Genomic DNA, 20,755 nt, shown 5'->3' on the forward strand with positions numbered 1-20,755 from the left:
CTCCCCATGTGGAGTTGCCTTTTTATGATGGCTTTGTAGCAACGGATTGCTCCTTGCTGAGTGGCTTTTCAGGTCATGTAGATATAGGACATGTCCTACTGTGGATGAAGATACTTTTGTATGATGCAAGAACTCAAAGAAGGCATCATTGTTGCTCTTGAGATAAGAAAAGTGCAAAGTGATTTTGTTTTATAGAAAAGTTAAACAGCAGGGAGCTCCCCTTTTTCGCATTTGCACAAGGAAAGACTAGAAGTAATGGGATGAAACTGAAAGGGAGGAGACAGATTGGATATTAGAAAAAACTTTCTGACAATGAGGGTGATCAATGAGGGGAACAGGTTACCACAGGAGGTGGTGAGTTCTCCTTTACTGAAAGTCTTCAAACAAAGGCTGGACAGACAGCTGTCTGGGATGACTTAGTGAATCCTCCATTGAGCAGGGGGTTGGACCCGATGACCCCAGAGGTCTTTTGCAACTCCACCATTCTATGATTCACCACTTGGCAAACATTCATATCTGTGATCAAGGGATTTCTAGGGGATCAGAAAAAGGAAAACTACCAACATCTCATCCAAGACCTTCTCAAGAACTATAAAAACCTTGGATGTCGAATGTCCTTAAAAATAGATTTCTTAGATTCTCATCTGAATTTTTTTCCTTGCAACCTAAGAACAGTCGGCGATGAACAAGAAGAAAGGTTCCACCAAGGTATTCAAACAATGGAGGAGAAGTATCAAGGCAGTTGGGATCCCTCAAAGATAAGTCATTACTGCTGATTTTTGCAGGAGGACAACAGGATGCATAAGAGAATAAATGAACTGCTTTGTTTTTGCTGCTTCTTTTATTTGCTATGTCGTATGCAGTAATATATGAATATGGTACAGATAGTCCCCGACTTGCGAACATTCGATTTACGGACTTCGCAAGTTACGAACAATCTGTCCTGCGCAGTATGATGTAATGCTATGGCATTACATCATACTGTGCAGGCACTGGACAGTCTGTCCGGTCAGGTCGCGGGACACTGTGAAGTTGCTAGGCAGCCCAGAGCCTTCTGAAAGGCCCTAGGGCTGCCTATGCAGAGCACCTATCAAACTGTGCCCTTGATAGGCACTCTGCATAGGCAGCCCTGAGGCCTTTCAGGAGGCCCCCAGCTGCCTATCAACTGCACAGCGGCCCGCGATCTCATCGTGGAACGCTGTACGGGCCCCCTGAACGTCGGGTGCTGGCTGTTTCTTACAGCGGGCACCCGGCGGCAGCAGTTCCGATGAGCCGCGCCGTTCGTCGGAACTGCTGCCGCCGGCTGTCTGCTGTAAGAGTAGCCAGCACCCGACGTTGTATGGAGCGGGATCCACCGGCGATCCCGCTCCATACAAACATTTGTTCGGACTTGCGAACAGGTTCCTGGAACGGAACCTGTTTGCACGTAGGGGACTAACTGTATTTATATTTTTATACACTGTAATTCTGTAATAAATAACAATTGAAGCTCAGCTTTAAGTTTGAATTTAATAAAATATGACATTTACTTCCACTTCCCTGGAATATAAATACTGCATTATATATATGTACATCAAAATATAGCAACTGTTAATTCTCAAAAATCTGTAATGTGGAGATTTTTTACAGTCATATTTAATTTCAGCGAACCAAAGTAAGTTTTAAAAAACTGTATTTCCCCACGTTATTTAAAGAAAAAAAAAAAGGGTAAAATTGTTGACTAGTGTCATCGTGGTGGACAGATGAATGTGGTAACTTCAAGCATTCGGAAACCGCTCTCAAGGATGTACCGGACGTCGGGGGCCACAATTCTCTTTCTATTGTCTTGGCTGATTTATTTTAAAGTTCCTATGATGTAGATCAAAATGGTTGTTCTTAAAATCCCATATCTATCTCATATCTATCTATCTATCTATCTATCTATCTATCTATCTATCTATCTATCTATCTCATATCTATCTATCTATCGCCTATCTATCTATCTATCTATCTATCTATCTATCTATCTATCTATCTATATATCTCATATCTATCTATCTATCTATCTATCTCATATCTATCTATCTATCGCCTATCTATCTATCTATCTATCTATCTATATATCTCATATCTATATATCTCCTATCTATCTATCTATCTATCTATCTATCTATCTATCCATCTCATATCTATCTATCGCCTATCTATCTATCTATCTATCTATCTATCTCATATCTATCTATCTCATATCTTTCTATCTCATATCTATCTATCTATCGCCTATCTATCTATCTCATATCTATCTATCTATCTATCTATCCATCCATCCATCTATCTATCTATCTATCTATCTATCTATCTATCTATCTATCTATCTATCTCATATCTATCTATCGCCTATCTATCTATCTATCTATCTATCTATCTATCTATCTATCTATCTATCTATCTATCCATCTATCTATCATCTCTAACTATATATACAAATAAGAGAGATGGAATAATACCTTCACAGTATTATTTGCATCTCTCTTATTTGCATATTACCCAGAGGAGCATAAATGGCCTTCTGAGTCTCCTCCCTCACCGTCTAGGTGCCCTCCCTAAGGAGAAAAGATAGGGTTTCTAACTATATATAATTACACTCAAAATTATTCAACCCCATTGCAAATTAGGTTTGTTTGCCACATTCACAAACTTTCAGCTTTTTGCAAAAACCCAATCAAGCAAAAACTATTTAGATAGGTCAGCACAAGTGGCTTCTCCAAATGTAAGACAAAATGCCACTTTTAATGACTACTGCAGTCTTGGAATTATTCAACCACTCCATGACAAGAGTCTTTAGTAGTTGTAGAGCAACTTTTGCTGTTATGACCTGCTGTAAATGTGAAGTCTAGTGAGACACCAGCTTTTGACAGCGTTCCTACGGAACCTTAACCCATTCCTCACGGGCATTGGCCTCCAGTTCACTAATATTCTTGGATTTGCATGTTTCTCATTGTGTTCTTCTCTAGTGCATCGAATAATAATTAGGCATACCTGATTGATAAGGCTACGATACCCATTGAGTATCATCCAAATTGAATATATACTCTAACAATATGATCCTTACTCTGCAAACGGAAACCTCAGCGCCGGTTGCCATCAAATTCTCCTGCAGGTCTTTTGCAGTCACTCTTGACCACCTGCTTCCTCTGGTGGCAGCCTGTAATAGCTTCCTCTTTCAGCCATATCCAGGTAGTTTAGCGAGTCTTCCTTTAACTTTGAACCTGTGAACTATGCTTTCAACTACTTCTCTAGGAACATTCAGTGCCTTTGCTATCTTTGTATCCTTTTCCTTGTTTGCTCAGCGCTTCACTCAGAAGGGCAATAAGCCAGTGATGTCTTTTCTAAATGCTCTGCATGAACGCTGATGACCTTAGCGGTGACATCAGTGCTAGTGCAGTCCTTTAGACGATTGTCTTCCTCTCTAAATGGGACATTAGCCATATTTCTGACATGCAATCAAACATCACAGTCAACAAAGCCGTAGCCAGTTCAGGTATTTGATGTGTTTTATCTCAAGCACACCTGATACAACTAATGAAGTGCTTGATTAGTTGCATCAGGTATCCTTCAGACAACAGCTGGTTTACAAATGTGTGTTCTTATGAGGGAATCATTCTGAGCCTGCAGTAAAAATTGCATTTTGGGTTGAAATTAGTTGGGTTGAGCTATTTAAATTGTTCTTGTTTGATTGTTTTCTTGCAAGCAGCTTTGGTAAATAAACCTAATTTGCAATGGATGTATGCAAAAATCTATCTATCTATCTATCTATCTATCTATCCATCTCATATCTATCTATATATGTATCTATCTATCTCATACCTATCTATCTATCTACTCTTAACCATCTAACATTCTAAAGACGATTCCGTATTACTCTGCAAGCCACTTGTAATATATATATAAGGATATTGTTATCTTTCATTTCATTACTCCCCTTTATAGACGAGAGATGTTGATGTGAGGGTCCCAGAGACTTCCGCTGTTTACACATCTGGCTGTTCATCCCAGACACATTAGAATTTCCCATCCACTTAAATCTTCCTCGGTAGTAAGAATCGTCAATTTTGGAAGTTAATATGATATCCTAAGAAGGAGCCAACAATTCTTTTAGAATATCTTCCCCATTTGTTGCAGATCTTGTCAGCTGCGCAAAATCCGCAAATGAGGTACATGTGAACGCACCCTTCCTGCCGCGTTTAGCGGCCGTATCTCCCCCCACCATGATTAATATGATGAAGCTTATTACATACCCAAGACAACTATATACATCTCACAGACTAGAAGGAATAGGCTTGCTCTTTTGGTTAGGGGGTTTGCAGTCAGCAGCCTCTTCCCACCCACATCAGCACAGTCCATAGTTGCATTGCTAAAAGCTTGTGCTCATTCCCCCACACGCCGCCTCCTCCTCGTCTTCTTCTACATCAGCCTCAGTGTCAGCAATAGCAGCAGCACAGGGAGACGTATCTGTAAGGAGCCTACGCGGCGGACAGGAGAACGTTACCATCTGACACTCTAATTACTATCGCTCTCAATTGACGGAGCTATTTCGTGGTCTGAATACTAAAAATCTCCCCAAATTCTTGATAGGAGCCCCTGGTCCTGGCTCCCCTTGCCATCCCTATATATGGATGCTGCTGTCAATATGGGGTTGTCCCTGTCGGAGCTGTTGATATAATTACCACATCCGTGCCAAGTAGAGCAGCCGCTTATACCGAGCCGTTGTGGGGATTCCACGTTACGCGATGTATATGAGGTAACATTTCCCTGGTCGGAGAATCCGGAGAGAAGGAACATCATCCGGTGTTTTGTATTTCACCGCTGCCGAATAATGAGCCTGGGCTTAACCTGACGATGCTTCCAGAGCGGAGCCTGCTGTCTCTTCCCCCCGTGCTCTGTCACAATGCCCATCTCCCTCATCTCCATCTCATGACGGCATCTAGACAATAGGGTCTTTTCTTTCTTCTCTTCTTTGGGCTGGGGTCATTTCTGGAGTATTTTTTACCTTGATATAATCCGGAGGAATGAACCGGCGGTTGGTGAACATTGTGACAGCGTTCCTTGCATTATGCTTCGAGATCAATAACTTAAGGTAGGCAACATGAATGATATTCTGCCATCCTATGTGTGATACGTGCACGCCGGTCCTTATCTCATTGTGTGAAGGTATAAGAAAGACGGTTGTAGATCACCGTCTACAGAAGAAGTTACGAAGTGCGTTGGATGTTGTCTGGGGATCCAAAGGAATGAGCATCGGAAGAGCCTCGGATCTACGGAGCCACCAATGGGATCGCCGTATCCAAGCAGATTGCTGCCACTCTGTATGAAGCCTCATTGAAAGCAGACCATATATATATATATATATATATATATATATATATATATATATATTTCTATTTATGTAATCTATCTATCTATCTATCTATCTATCTATCTATCTATCTATCTATCCATCTATCTATCTAATCGTGTAAGATCCAACCATTTACCAGCACTACTACCTATTAGACACCACAGATACCATTCTGCAATATCATAATGATATAACCAATTCAGCTCTGCTACATCTGCATATAAACAGTCCAGTGCATTGTAATCTTTCCGTTGTGGTTCCTTGTGTAACATTCAGCCTGTGGCTATATTAGCTCACTAATGAGAATATTCTGGTCGCGCGTTCTTGTTTTTGCCATTTTTCATACATATTCAATGGCTGGAAAGGTCACGGGATGCTTGTATGTGATAATGTCGGGGATAATTTATTGGACTGCATCCACTTGTTTTAGCATTAAAGGGGTTGTTCAAGTTGTAAACTATTAATTGCCTGTCCTTAGGATAGGTCATCAGTAGTAAATCGGAACCCCTCTGATCAGCTGTTAACTACGCTGATGCGCTCGTGCGATGAGATGATTTCTGCAGGAAGCAGACAGCTCCATTTCCACTGCAGTGGTGAGGCTTGGTATTGCAGCTTGTGTCTCATTCATATCAATGGGAACTTGGCCTGCAATACCAAACATGGCCACTACAGTGCAAACGGAGCTTTTTGTTTCCTGTAGACATCAGCTCAGTGAACGAGCACATTGGCACAGAAAACCGCTAATCAGGGGGGTGGTGGAGGTGGTGGACCTACACTGATCTACTATTGATGGCTAATCCTGAGCATAGCCCAATAGTTTACAACTGGACAACCTATTTAAGAATAATGATACATAAGAAAAATGAATATATATTACATATATATATATATATATATAGTCCCCTACTTGCGAATGTTCAAGATCCGAACTTTGGTACACATGAGCAGAGTGACAGGCATTCTATAAAGCCATGCCGTAGGCCTCTGGCTATCATGGCAACCCACAATCTTATTACAGGGGGCAGTGCGGGACCCCCAAACATCGGTCAGGACATTTAAATGCCGCCATCAGAATTGTCAGTGGCATTTAATGGGTGAACAGCTCCGATGAGCGGCATGGATTATCAGAGCTGTTGCAGGCTGGTGTCAGCTATTAGAAACAGCCAGCACCTGCGTTGTATGGAGCGGGATTGACCCCCGATTCCTCTCCATACACACCCAGTATGGACATACGAACACATGCACTTACGAAAAGGCTCCTGGAACAGAACCTGTTTGTAAGTGGGGGACTATATATATATATATATATATATGTGTGTATTGGGTGGGCTACTTTTCTGTGACACATTATGTATTACATATGTGTATGTAATTATAAAGCGCTACACTACATGTCCCAGATTACCACATGTATCCTGCGTACCGCTGTACAATGGCATCCCGTTTCAGTGAATTCATCAATTGGCCACAAGTCATTCATTGGTTGTCAGTAGATGAGATAAGGTGACCTCTTAAATAGTTTAGGACTAGAGAAAAAGAAAGTATTGGGTAATATGGTGGTGAGTCGGCCATGGGGAGACCATTGCCAATTATCACATGACATCACCGATTACAGTATCAACATTGCCATAGAAGCCGGGATTATTCCTCAGTGTCCGCAGGTTGTCGCACAGGCCTCGCGTGACAAGTTTCCGGGTTGTTCGGATGCCACATAGAGTTAATGTTACCTTTGTGGAATCCACTGGAGCTGCGGTGATGACAAATATAGGTCAGCGGCATTACAGAACTAAGATAAACGCAAACCACGGGTTACAATGACAACACCATGTAAATAAAAATGTCTGCCGCCTGAGCTTACTATGAGATTATCAGAGGCGCAGAGACCGCAGAGTGAAAATACGAGAGAGAGGAGTGTGATGGTACAAAAGGCCATAGTGTGAGGATACGATCATAGATTGTAGTGTGAGAATACGAGAGACCACAGTGTGAGCATATAACCAGGGACCGCAGGGTAAGGATACAACACCATGGTGTGACAATACGAGAGGCCATAGTGTGAGAATACGAGAGAACGCAGTGTGATAATACAATCATAGATAGTAGTGTGAGATTACAACCAGAGACCATACTGTGAGATTACGAGATCATAGTGCAAGAATATGATGAGAGACCACAGTGTGAGAATAAGAGATGCCATAGTTGTGAGAATATAAGAGACTATAGTTGTGAGGATGCAACCAGGGACCGTAGTGTGAGAATATGAGAGACCGCAGTGTAAGAAAACAACCATGGACTGTAGTGTGAGAATATGAGAGACCGCAGTGTAAGAAAACAACCATGGACCGTAGTGTGAGAATATGAGAGACCGCAGTGTAAGAAAACAACCAGGGACCGTAGTGTGAGAATAAGAGAGACCACATAGTAATAATCCGGGAGACCAAAGTGTGAGAATACGACCAGGGACCGTAGTGAGAGAATATGAGAGACCATAGTATTGGAATATGACCAGGGACTGTAGTGTGAGAATATAAGAGATCAGAGTGTAAGAATACGACCAGCGACCATAGTGTTAGAATACGAGACCGTGGTGTGTGAATAAGAAAGACCATAGTGTGCGTATGCAAGAGACCATAGTGTAAGAGTACGAGAGACCACAGTGTGCGAATACGACCAGGGACCATAGTGTGAGAATACGAGACCGTAGTGTGCAAATCTGAGAGACCACAGAGTGAGAATCTAAGAGACCAAAGTGTGAGAATACGACCAGGGACCACAGTGGGAGAATAGGAGGGATTATAGTGTAAGAAAACCAGAGAACATAGTATAAGAGTACGACCAGGGACTGTAGTGTGTGAATACGAGACCGTAGTGTGCGAATACGACCAGGGACCGTAGTGTGCGAATACAACCAGGGACCGTAGTGTGCGAATACGACCAGGGACCGTAGTGTGCGAATACAACCAGGGACCGTAGTGTGCGAATACGACCAGGGACCGTAGTGTGCGAATACGACCAGGAACCACAGTGGGAGAATAGGAGAGATCATAGTGTAAGAAAACCAGAGACCATAGCATAAGAATACGACCAGGGACCGTAGTGTGCGAATACGAGACCGTAGTGTGCGAATACGACCAGGGACCGTAGTGTGTGAATACGAGACCGTAGTGTGCGAGTACAACCAGGGGCCGTAGTGTGTGAATACGAGAGCCCATAGTGTAAGAATACGAGAGACCATAGTGTGAGAAGATATAGCGGAAACCTACGCCAGCTCAGATCTGGCATAGGGTTCAGTCTACCGCGCAGAGGAACCGGCAGACACTAGAAATGTGTTAAGAGACTTCTGCCTCTTAAAGGAGTTGTTTGGTTGCAAAACAAGTTTTTAAAAATAGTTCCAAATCTGTTTAAATAATTAAAATTGAGGTACTTCCCCGTCTTCAGGCCCAGCGATCCAGCGCTGCAGCCCCGCAGTCCTCCCGGTGTTTGCTGTTAAAAGGACATCACATGACGGCTGCAGCCAATCATAGTCTGCTGGGTCACTGCCGCTTCACCTGGCATCAGCACTCACATTCTGGGTGCTATGATGCCCGAAATTCTAAACGGTGAAGCTGCAACCTCTGATTGGCTGCAGTGGTCATGTGGTGTCTGTTTCAAAAACCAGGAGGACCGCAGGGCTGCACTGGACCGCTGGGTCTGAGCGCGGGTAAGTACCTCAGCCTTAATTATTTTAACAATGTTGCACTATTTTTAAAAACTTGTTTTAGAACCAGAAAATCCCTTTAAGTCTCTTAAAACGTTTGTCGTGCCTGTGCATTAAACTGAAACCAACGCCACCTGGCGTTGGGTTCTGCTGTAATGTGCGCCAGGTTCACATGGGCGCTGTGTATTTGCGTTACGTTTTAGCGCATGTGTGTGCGTATTTTACTGTAAAACACACAAGCATGCCCCCATTGACTTCAGTGGACAATTAAGTTTAGTTAGTTTAACCCTTTGCAATCCAGTTTTGGGACATGCTGGAGAGGCCCCCGACAACAGAGTGGCCAGTAATATACAGTAAGAATACCCTGCCGGACGTCTTCTGACATCGGAGCTGTACAGCCTTCAGATCAGAATGTCTTCAGACGTCAGACAGTGGATTGGAAAGGGATAATATGTGCTATTTTTGCACGAAAATATGACATGCTGCGGGGTTTTTTCTGCACCCAAAAAATGCCCGTGACCGAACCCACACAAATCAATCAATGTGTTCGATTCCACAAAATCTGGCGCTCCTGCGCACGCAAATACTCATTCGCTCATGTGCAGCTGGCCTTAAGCCGGATGAGTAAATCTGCCCCAGTGCGTTCTGTCATGAATTCTATGGACCGTGATGTCATATTCACGCTGATCCCGCGTCCGTGTGCAGGGTAATAATTACAGAAAGTCTGCATATTCTGCATGTCATGCATGTATATCACATTCACGCTGACCTCCATGATTCGTTTAGGTCGGCTTACTGTAAAGAACATGACTCCAGGTCTGGGAAATCTCCATCCCAGAGCATGTCCCCTTCTGATTTTTTGGATAAACTCATGGGAAGGACGTCTGGATACGATGCAAGAATTAGACCAAACTTTAAAGGTAAGATTGTTTATCATGGCTGGGTAATAACAATGGCGTTATCACATGCACCCAGTCGGGGGTTAATAGCTGAACATCCAGCACAACATCAGAACACAAGCACAGCCAGTGAAATCACAGAAGAGCAGATCTGAACATGAATCCCCCTAGCAAACCCCCAATAATGCACCAGACGACACTTAAAGGGATTGTTCGGTTACTTGTCAACATTTCTGCTATGTCTCCCTTTGTCTTAGGGCTCATTCACAAGGGCGATTTTCGATGTTGCATATTACACATCAAAATAGGCCATAAAAGTGAATGGCCTTGTGCAAATACGCAGTGAATATGCATTAAATATGCTTACATTGCGTATTGCAGCATTAAAACAATGGGTCCTACTGAGTATTTTTTGCACATGTAATAACACTGTATTTAAAGTGCACGAAAACCCACAAAACGGCCGAAGTACACAGGAAACAGGCGTTTTCGGTTCGTGAATACGCTACGTATACACAGACCTAAATATGCTCACGCCTGTGTGAATCTAGCGCCGTTGCCCCAATGTCCTCCTGGTGATTGTTGTGGAGGATGTCATCACAGGAAGTCCCTTTATTGCTGCAGTAAAAAAAAAGAAAGATGATTCTCTACAGTCATGCATTGATTATAGAGGTCTTAACGCTGTTACAGTGAAGAATAAATATCCACTACCTTTAAAGGGGTTGTCGGGTTATCAAACAACCTGCCTTCAATAGAGCTATCTGGGCTAAAATAATAAACTGAGCTATACTTACCCCTCCGCCGGGAATCCAGCGCTACAGCCCCACTGTGGTCCCAGTGTTTGCTGTGTTAGCTGCTATCACAGGAAGTCAGGTGACCGCTGCAGCCAATCAGAGGCCACAGCATGACTGCCCGATTTCCGGGCATCAGCGCTCACATCCTGAGCGCCATGATGCCAGGAGTTTAGAATAGTGACGCCACAGTCTCTGATTGGTTGCAGTAGTCACATGATTTCTGGTGCCGAAACTTTCAAAACAATGACCAGGAGGATGGTGAGGCCACAAAGCTGGATCCCCACGGCAGATGTCGGGTAAGTATTGCTCTTTTTCCTATTTTAAGACAGTTGGAAATACAGCAGAAATGTTGTCCGGTAAACTACCAGCCCCCTCAAGAGACACAGAAAGGGGACAAATATTTATTGTTTCAATTTTAGATTTTCTGTCTTGGACTAATCCTTTTGGTTAGAAGGATCCTCCAAATTATAAACTGGTCACATGTTTTCTATGGGTGAATCTGGCAGCAAAGGTTTAATTCCCCTGCAGCACCCCCAGAGGACAACTGGAGCATGACACTGTGCCTAATAAAATTAGCCTGGGTTTTCTAGAGATGGCCTGGGTTCTCCTTTTAGCTGCTTTCCACTCCAGTTAATTAATGGAGATCCCAAACCTTTTAACGCAGTGAATTTGGGGTTTCTAACCTGTAGATCCCTTCAGGAACAGAATCAGTTACAGTAAATGTATACCCTAGTACAATAAGACATATAACACACTACGTTACATTCATATTTACAGGACATATTGTATACTGGGGCTTTATAATCTGAACTTTAAATGTTTGGTAATATTTGGTAAAGTTGTTTTCTTGGCTAAGAGATTTCAAAATCCATATTACAAGTTAATAATATTTCCAGCTTAACCCCTTAATGGCCTATTTGATACCTTAATAACCCAACTATAATCTTAGGTCTTTCGTTGTGGTTTTGAAAGTGCCGTTACTCTCATCATTTATTTGTCTACACAGCTATGTTAGGGCTTGATTTTTTTTGCGGGACAAGTTGTATTTTTTTTAATGTGTTGTAAAACTTTTATTAATTTTTTTGGGTGGGGAGGTAACTCCCCCCCCCCCCTTCCCCCCAAAATTCCACCATTGTTTTTTGTTCTATTAGCGTCCACCTGTGCGGTAAAATAAACATGATAGCGTTATTCTCTTGATCGGCATGATAGCAGCGATACAAAGTTTATGTTTTTGTTTGTTATTTAATGTGTTACTGTTTTGTACCCTAAAAACACTAAGAAAACGAAACTGTTTCTCTCACCGCAATTAAAGACTCAGAACTAGAGATAAACGAGCGTACCCGTTAAGGCAAAATACTCGAGCGAGTATTGCCATTTTTGAGGACATGCCCGCTCGTGAGAAAAGATTCGGGGGCTGGCGGGGGTGAGCGGTGAGTTGCAGGAGTGAGCATGGTGGAGCAGGAGAGACAGATCTTCCCCCTGTTCCTCCCTGCTCACCCCTGCCCCCCGCTGGCCCCCGACTCTTTTGGCACGAGCGGGCATGTACTCGAAAATGGCAATACCTGCTCGAGTATTTTGCCTTAAAGAGTACGCCCGCTCATCTCTACTCAGAACATTTTTATTTATTTTTTATCATAAAATCTATATAAGAACAGTTGTAGGACAACCTGTAGATCTTATCGGTACCATTTTGGGCTAAGATGAACTTTTTGCTCATTTTTTATTCCACTTTTTCGGAGGTAGGAGTAGCAAAAACAGCAACTCTTTTTACAAGGTTTTATTTACGGCGTTTACCATGCAACATAAATAACCTTTCCCCTTCATTCTGTGGGTGAATACAATTACAATTATTCCAAATTAGTTTTTTTTTTTTTTACTGCATTTATATAATTAAAAGTTTTTTTTACGGAAATAAAATTTTAATTTGCATCACTGCACCCATAATTTTTTTTTAATTTCCCATCCACTAAATTTGTATATATTCCTAATTGTAAAACGCGCTAGGGCATTCCCCATTATTGGCGTCATTAACAATCAGCTGATCCCCGGGCCAACTGCCTGTACGGAGAGCGAAGGATAGGTCATCAGTAGTAAAAGTCGTGGATAACCCCTTTAACACAATCCATCCAGAAGGAAGCAGAGTCCATAGGAGGCGTAGAGTCCATCTGTAGGATGTAGACTTTAATGGAGCTGATAAATAGTAGAGCAATACATTTCGGGGCCAGAGGTCCCTTCTCTCCTTCGTACTCTCAGTGGGATCTGACGCTTCCTACGGCTGTTGTAGCCATAAAAAATTGAGACATACACCAATTCTGAAGCTCCGCCCACTTATCTAAACACAAAAATGTGCCTTACGGGCCTCATAAATATGATGATTGGCTACAATGTACATTTTTCTCATAGCATAAACACATTGATAACTCTGCTCTCTTCTGTGTAGAGAACATCATATTTCCCCTAAAACGTCACGAAAAGCTGAGCTGTGCGCTGTGTGTGAATCTAGCCCAACTAACTGTAACATAATTGCACTTTAACCCCTTAAGGACCACCAGGGTGTTTTGGTCCTAAATGTCCAGACACTTTTTAGGGATTTTACCCCTGTGGTGCTTTTACTGCACTATTTTATTTTCTTCAGCTACCAAAATTATTTTTGTTGACATTTTTTTCCCTTGACATATAGGGCTAATTTTTGACGTCGTTTTTCTCGGACTTTTTTTTCCTGTTTAATTGGGCGTAAAAGGGTAGGAAAAAGTTTTTTTTTTGTTTTTTTTTTTACTTATAGTGGTTTTTAAAATGAGTATATTTAGGCTAAAATAAAGTACAAGAATGGGTCCCTTATTTTGTTTCAGACCTTTTGATATATAATTTGTATAGTCTTGGATTACAGGGCACACATGGCGACGGTTTTGGTTGGCGTTGTTGGTGGGTCATTTTCTTTTTTATGTATATATTTTTATTTCATTTTTTAACTTATTTTTGTAACTATTTTTTCTAACACCTATGTCTACCATGATGCCATATAAGACCTGGGGAAGGTCATTCACGCTAAGGGCTTAGTCAGACGGGCGTTTTTTGCCGCGATTTGCGCATGCGCATGCGTCCGGCGATTTTTTAAAACCATTGCTTCGCAATGGTATCGGACACATGAGCGCTTTTTATGCGCTCGTCCGAAAAATTATAGAACAAAAAAATCGCAGATCGCACCTATCTGCGATCTGCGATTCCTGTTCGCTTCTGTATATGCGCTCAATGGGGCCGGCGGCAGCAGCGCTGACCCCATTGAGAACATATAGAAGACAAATCATTCTTCTCTGCCCCAGCTGTAACAGCTGTGGCAGAGAAGAACGATGTTTGCCCATTGAATTCAATGGAGCGGCAATACAGCCGCTCCATTGAAAGCAATGGGCTGCCGGCGTGCGCGGGGTTAATTGTCGGGAAGGGGTTAAATATATAAACCCTTCCCTGCAATTCATGCTAAAATGTGTTAAAATAAAAAAAAATTGTATACTCACCTTTCCTCTGCAGCCGGAGTCCAGCCGCGGCCGCTGTCAGTTCTCCTGAACTGCTTCTCGGCACTATTCAGCCGGCGGGGCTTTAAAATCCCCGCCTGCTGAATGATCTGCTCTGATTGGTCACAGCCTGACCAATGAGAGGCCGGTTTCACTCACACACCCATTCTGCCACACCTGACTGCTGCCTCTCAGCGCTGAGCCAATCAGGGGCAGGTCTGACTCACATCCATTCATGAATTCATGAATGGGTGTGAGTGAGGCATGCCTCTGATTGGCTCAGCGCTGAGCCAATCAGGGGGCAGGTCTGACTCACACCCCCTTCACACCCACTGCAGGACGGCTGCCCGGAGCTGCAGGCAGAAGGTGAGAATGCAATTTTTTTTTATTTTAACACATTTTAGGATGGATTGCAGGTAAGGGCTTATATATTTAAGCCCTTACCGACAATTCATCCCGGGCTCGCCCGCAGCGCATTGCTTTCAATGGAGACGGCTGTATTGCCGTCTCCATTGAATGCAATGCGCTGGACAGCTCCGGCCCGTTTCTAATGAAACGCGGCTAGGAGCAGATTTTCGGGCGATTTGCGGGCGACTTGCGCGCACCGGTCACGCGATTTGCGGATGCGCATCCGTCATGCGATCCGCAAATCGCGGCAAAAAACGCCCGTCTGACTAAGGCCTAACTTAGAAGCCCCAGTTACAGGGGAAAACATCCCCCTGCAGTGACATCAGTCACTAACAGAGCTGGTCAGGGTCTGCTAAGACCCACAGCACTTCCGTAGCAGGGGGCACTCGGCAGTCATGTGATTGCTCGGTCGAATAGTGGAAGTAACACTTCCGCTTTCTCTCTGCACTACATAGCCCTCATTGAGCGCTGAGTAGCCTGTAAAGGAGAAGAAAGAAGCGTTTAGAAAACATTTCTGCCTTCTCCTCTGGGTCCTCGGCTCTGTCTAACAGCCGAGGACTCAACCTGCTTCTACTGCTGCACCATATTTTTTCTATCAGCTGGGATTAAAGCCCAGGACCAAGCACTATAAATTTACAGTGCTTGGTTTGTAAGTAGTTAATCAGTTTCCTATTACACATTGCACTGCTCAGACCATTGTGATCTATAATATCTATACAACGGATTAAATCTCTTAGCACAGAAAATGGTTGTGAAATGTTGTGATATTGCTATGTATATATAAGACGGTTTTCAGTTTGTCTGTATACATATCCCTCCAAGACTATCCCGTCTCATACCTGCTGTGCGTTACATTAAGTGCCCGTCTTCTCATATGTGTCTTCCAGTGATCCATCATGTGTTCCAATCCATTCCATCCATCATCACCGCCACCGGAGTAACATTGATCATGAATCACGGAGGTCTGGTGAACAGATAACAGATCTGTGCCCCGAAGAGGAATCCCTTATGTCCTTATTACCTGCAGTTGTCACCACACAGCACATCACGAGATTCTTGCATGAGGACATGTTGTAAAATAACATATGTCCTACCACCCAGAGTCATGGCGGTTCTGGTTTCCAGAGATTTGAGATGTAAGACGACTCAGGATCCTGATATCACGTTTTAGCTGCTGCTACTCGTTTTCTCTATTGCTTTTGTATGTTTCTGGATTGTTCTATTGGTTATTGAGTGTTTATACTGTAGGGTATCTGAATGTATAGATAATAGCAGATGGCTGATCCCAGAATGGAGTATTGGAATAATGTTACATACTTGTAGTGATGCCCCCTGGTGTTACATACCTGTTATGGCACCCTTTGCTGTTGCATACTTTTTATGATACCCCCTCGTGTTACACACTTGTTATGGTGCCCACTGATGCTGCACACCTGTATATGGCACGCTCCTGCTGTTACATACTTGTTATGATGCCCCCTAGTGTTGGGCACACTTACTATGGTGCCCACTGGTGCTGCACACTAGTTATGGTGCCCCCTGATGCTGAACACCTGTGTTTGGCACACTCCTGCTGTTACATACTTGTTATGGTGCCCTCCTGCTGTTACATATTTGTTATGATGCCCCCTAGTGTTGGGCACACTTACTATGGTGCCCACTGGTGCTGCACACTTGTTATGGTGCCCCCTGATGCTGCACACCTGTATATGGCACGCTCCTGCTGTTACATACTTGCTATGGTATGGGTTAAGAGAAGTTGGGAGGCCCCAAGATAAACTTTTGCACCCAGGCCCATGAACCTTTAACTACTCCCCTGATGGTGACCCCAGGTGTTTCATAAAGGTACTTGTTATGGTGCCCCTAGTTTAACATACTTGTTCCCCTGGATGTTACACACTTACAGTATTATTACGGCCCCTGCTGATACTTATCTGCTAACTCCAGAAAGGACAATATAACAAATATGTAACATCAGGGAGCACTATTACAAGTACCTGTATAATGTAATTGTTCCCAGCAAGAGAAACCATGTAATCTTGTAGATATGATACCTTTTAATTGCTAACAAAGCACCAGGGGGTGTTATAACAAGTATACTTCTCCGTGTTTTGAAACGCTGCCCCTTCACAATGCCTGCGAATGGACAGCATTTAATACGAAAATTTAAAAAAAATTGAAAAAAAAAAAGTCACATTGCGCATATCCATGATGTCAGGATCCCGGACATGCGTACGGGCTGTGATGAGAGTAACGCTTCGAGACTCACAGCATTGTACTCGTGTGAATGAGCCCTTAGGGTGAGGCTTCTTACATTATTCTACAAGTTACACATCTCCTAGAGGTAGTGTGCCGCTCTAAGCGAGTCATCGCCCCTCACTTCTCCCTCGTCTGACAATCCCCCTAAAACTGGTGTATAACATTGTCTAAAAGCCTGTAAAAGCCCTTAGACAATGTTATACACCAGTTTTAGGGGTATTGTCAGACCAGGGAGAAGTGAGGGGCGATGACTCGCTTAGAGCGGCACACTACTCTTAGATCACCTAGGAGTGCTTCTAGGTACGTTTGAGACAAAGTTAATGAAGGGTTGTTGAACCAGGGATTATTTCGAATTGCCAGATTGGAGACAGGAATTTTTTCCCTTAAATGGAGAACATTGGCTTCTACCTCATTGGGGGGGAGGGGGTTTGCCTTCCTCTGGATCAACATTGGGGAGTAATAGGCTGAACTGGATGGACATGCGTCTTTTTTCGGCCTTACATACTATGTTACTATGAAAAAGACGAAAAATAGAAGAAGGAAAAGAGAGAAAAATAATAAGAAGAAGGAAAAAGAAAGAAAGAAAAAGAAGGAAAGAGAAGAAGCAAAAAGAAGCAGAAAAAAAAGGAAAAAAGATTTGCTTTCCTTCTTCTTTTTCCTTCCTTTGGTTCCTTCTTCTTTTTCCTTCTTTTGCTTCCTTCTTCTTTTTGTTATTTTGCTTCCTTCTTCTTTTTCCTTTTTTGCTTCCTTCTTCTTTTTCCTTCTTTTGCTTCCTTCTTCTTTTTCCTTCCTTTGCTTCCTTCTTCTTTTTCCTTCTTTTGCTTCCTTCTTTTTCCATCTTTTGCTTCCTTCTTCTTTTTCCTTTTTTCCCCGCTTCTTCTTCTTTTTCTATTTTTCCCTTTTACTATAAGTGTGTTTGGCCAAGATGGACTCCCTGACATCAGGATTTCTCGCTGAACTGAACTTTTAGCAATAGTTTGACCCAGAACTATTTCGATTCACTCAACAACACTAATCCCAATAACTAACTTCATGTGGTAGAAATCTAATTTGCCTCTTTAGCGGTCTTGAAGGAGTTTCCATGTTTGCTGAGCACATGTTGGCTGTGCTTCAGTTTCTGGTTCAACACATCCCAATCTACCTCTATGGAGTTTAGGTCTACTCAGGTGATTGTGAAGTCCTCATCATCCAATTACGGTACACCATCAGTCTCCCTTTTTGTTCCTTCAGACCGTCATCCTATTAGAAAACCAAACAGGGACCCACTAAGCAGAAGCCGGATGGGATGGTGCGTTTTTTCAGAATGCTGATAAAAAAAATTAACTGAGCTTTGGTAAAACTTTTGACATGCCATAGAGACACGTCAAAAGTTTTGATGAGTGGGGAATCCGGTTGTTGAGAAGGAAGGATTCATCGGAAAATGACCTATTATATAAATTGCATTTTTGTGTTAAACATATTTTTGAAAAATTGTTTTAAGGTTTTCAGTCCAAATTTTTTTTTTTCATCCAAAAATCTTGCATTCTTCAGCCTGACCACAGAGCCTAATTATAAGCAGATATTTCCTGATCTGTAGAGAAAGCTTTGCAGCAGTCATCAAATGAAGTCATTAAATGTATCTTCAGTTTTAAGTAAGAACCGTCGCACCTCTGCCCCATGATTTACTGCACATCACAGCATTATACACTCACCTTCCTTGAACCTTATTAAGTTATGGTGCTTGGAACCAAAAGTCTTCAATTTGGCCTATAATTTAAGACGCTTTCGCAGGCAGATGGGCGGTATGGCAATTCTCATGTGATACGTTTCATCATAGCAATTTAGGTTTTTTGTTACCACACTTGAAGACACTACTAAAGTATTCTTGACCAACCCTCAGTCCCAGCAGATTGTAGTTTTCTAAATTCAGTTGTTGCCGTATTCTAGTTTGCTACATCCAGAAAAGATAATAAAGTGGGGATCTTTAATGAAGACTCAGATTGGCATTACCGTTAGTATACTGTATGCACATTTAAAAGAAGTCTGTAACATTACTTTCTCCCTTAAGCCTATGCTGAGGGATAGGATGACAACAGTAATTACACTTTTGTTTCCAATCACACTGCTCCATGAGCCCCGAAATTAGCATTTTTCTGGTATGCAAATTGGTTGTGAACTGTCCAATGGGCGGTTCAAATGCTAAGAATGGTCCTAGATGTCTCCCCATTGTTCAGCCTAAACTGCACCCTCTTCCTAGTGATTGACATCACCAGCTCATCTATAGAATACACCAGTATTAGTGTATCTTGACGCCGTCAGGAATTCCTGGTGGAGTCAAGATTGACAGGGGGGATATGACGCCCCCTGATGCTGATTGGCTGCAGAGGTGGACATGCTTCAGGTCCTGGGAGTCCACTAACGATGAATGGCAAAAGCATACAGCGTCCACCTGTGCCCATGCTCGTTCCTGGAAGCGCAACTCATTCAGCCGACAGGGCCGGCATCAGCAGGGACACCACAGCGGCATCAAGCGCCTTCCCTGGCGGCGCTGCAGGACGGAGCCCACAGGCCCATAGGACAGACACTCACCGCCACCTGACGCTTTCTTAGGCAGTAAGAGGAAGAGAGCTGGGAGGTGAGACAGCGTGGGGGAACAGTGACTGACTGCCGGCGGCCACTAGGTAGTGGCAGACGACAGCATGGAGGACCACACACTGTGAGAGGCGGCGGCCATGTGCAGCAGAAGGATTATGCCAGGGAGGCCATGCAGCAGGAGGCCACAGCTGCAGGAGAGGCTGACTGACAGCTGGTGCATGCATAGCACTGGGAAGTTACACTGACGCCGGTGAGGACAGTCAAAGGGCTGGGAAATCATGCTTCGTTGCACCTTTCCGGACCTTCAAACCTTGCACCAATCGGGAGCTGGGTGTGAGAGGGGCGTTCCTCCTGTCAAACCCCTAGCTTCCGAGGTGTCAAGGTACACTAATACCGAATGCACCTTGTCTCCAACTCAAGGGGGCTAGAAATGTCAATCACTTAGCAAGAAGAGAATCCTGGCCCTGTCTTAGTATGTGGACCGCCCAATGGACGGATAGCGCATCTGAAAGTCACATGAATTGCAGATGAAGCTGGTTGATGTGGATGTCGTGATGCCATAGTGGTGACATACGAAGGTGGAGGCAGCTTGTTTTATCAAAAATAAATATATTCACATTATACCTCCACATAGGCGGGTTCAGTATAGAGTGTTACAATACTCATCAGAATAGAACAATATTCCCCAAATAATAGCAACCAAGCACCCACTATTCAGCATAAGATATCGGCCTCTACATCTCCTCTCAGCCTTTTTAAAGTGGTAGCAGCAAGGCACATATAACTCGGACCTTTCATCTATATACCCAATCAATCACAAATATTGGCAACTCCAAATAGTTCCAATTAATATACATGAAGGGTCAAACTATAATTTTCAGCTGGCAGCTGCTGGGATTCCGCGTCCAGCTTCCTTTTCTTCCAGTCGTGTGGAAGCGTTTTAACTACGCACACTTAGTACATAACATAGGTACCACATGTAGTGGCCTCACGCATCACTGATGGCATTCTAGAACACAATTAATGCACAGGAGCCAATGCCAAAACATACACGTCTCACGATTTACTTCCATTTAGCTTATCAGCCCAGACTTCTCAGAACCACCCATTGGAGCTCCTTGGTAAATACACAGAAACCTAGCCTAGGATATTGCTATCTGTGGCTTTATCACAATATCACATCTGATGCAACATGCAAAATACCCTTTATTACCCTTCAACTTCTGCCATCACAAACG

The 20,755-nt window shown here is 43.2% G+C and overlaps 1 protein-coding gene across 2 annotated transcripts in view; it reads left to right on the plus strand.

The window, feature by feature from the left end:
- The first annotated feature begins 4,426 nt into the window (after positions 1 to 4,426).
- The window catches only part of GLRA2 (glycine receptor alpha 2), a 168,312-nt gene continuing 151,983 nt past the window's right edge, over positions 4,427 to 20,755 (plus strand). For both annotated transcript variants that reach the window (XM_066598537.1, XM_066598538.1), the window contains exons 1-2: positions 4,427 to 5,116; positions 9,861 to 9,994. In XM_066598537.1, the coding sequence (XP_066454634.1) occupies positions 5,049 to 5,116; positions 9,861 to 9,994 (202 nt within the window). In that variant the 5' untranslated portion in view covers positions 4,427 to 5,048. The remainder of the gene's footprint in view (positions 5,117 to 9,860; positions 9,995 to 20,755) is intronic.

The sequence above is a fragment of the Eleutherodactylus coqui genome, chromosome 4, assembly GCF_035609145.1.
Source record: "Eleutherodactylus coqui strain aEleCoq1 chromosome 4, aEleCoq1.hap1, whole genome shotgun sequence".
Taxonomy (NCBI): Eukaryota; Metazoa; Chordata; class Amphibia; order Anura; family Eleutherodactylidae; genus Eleutherodactylus; species Eleutherodactylus coqui.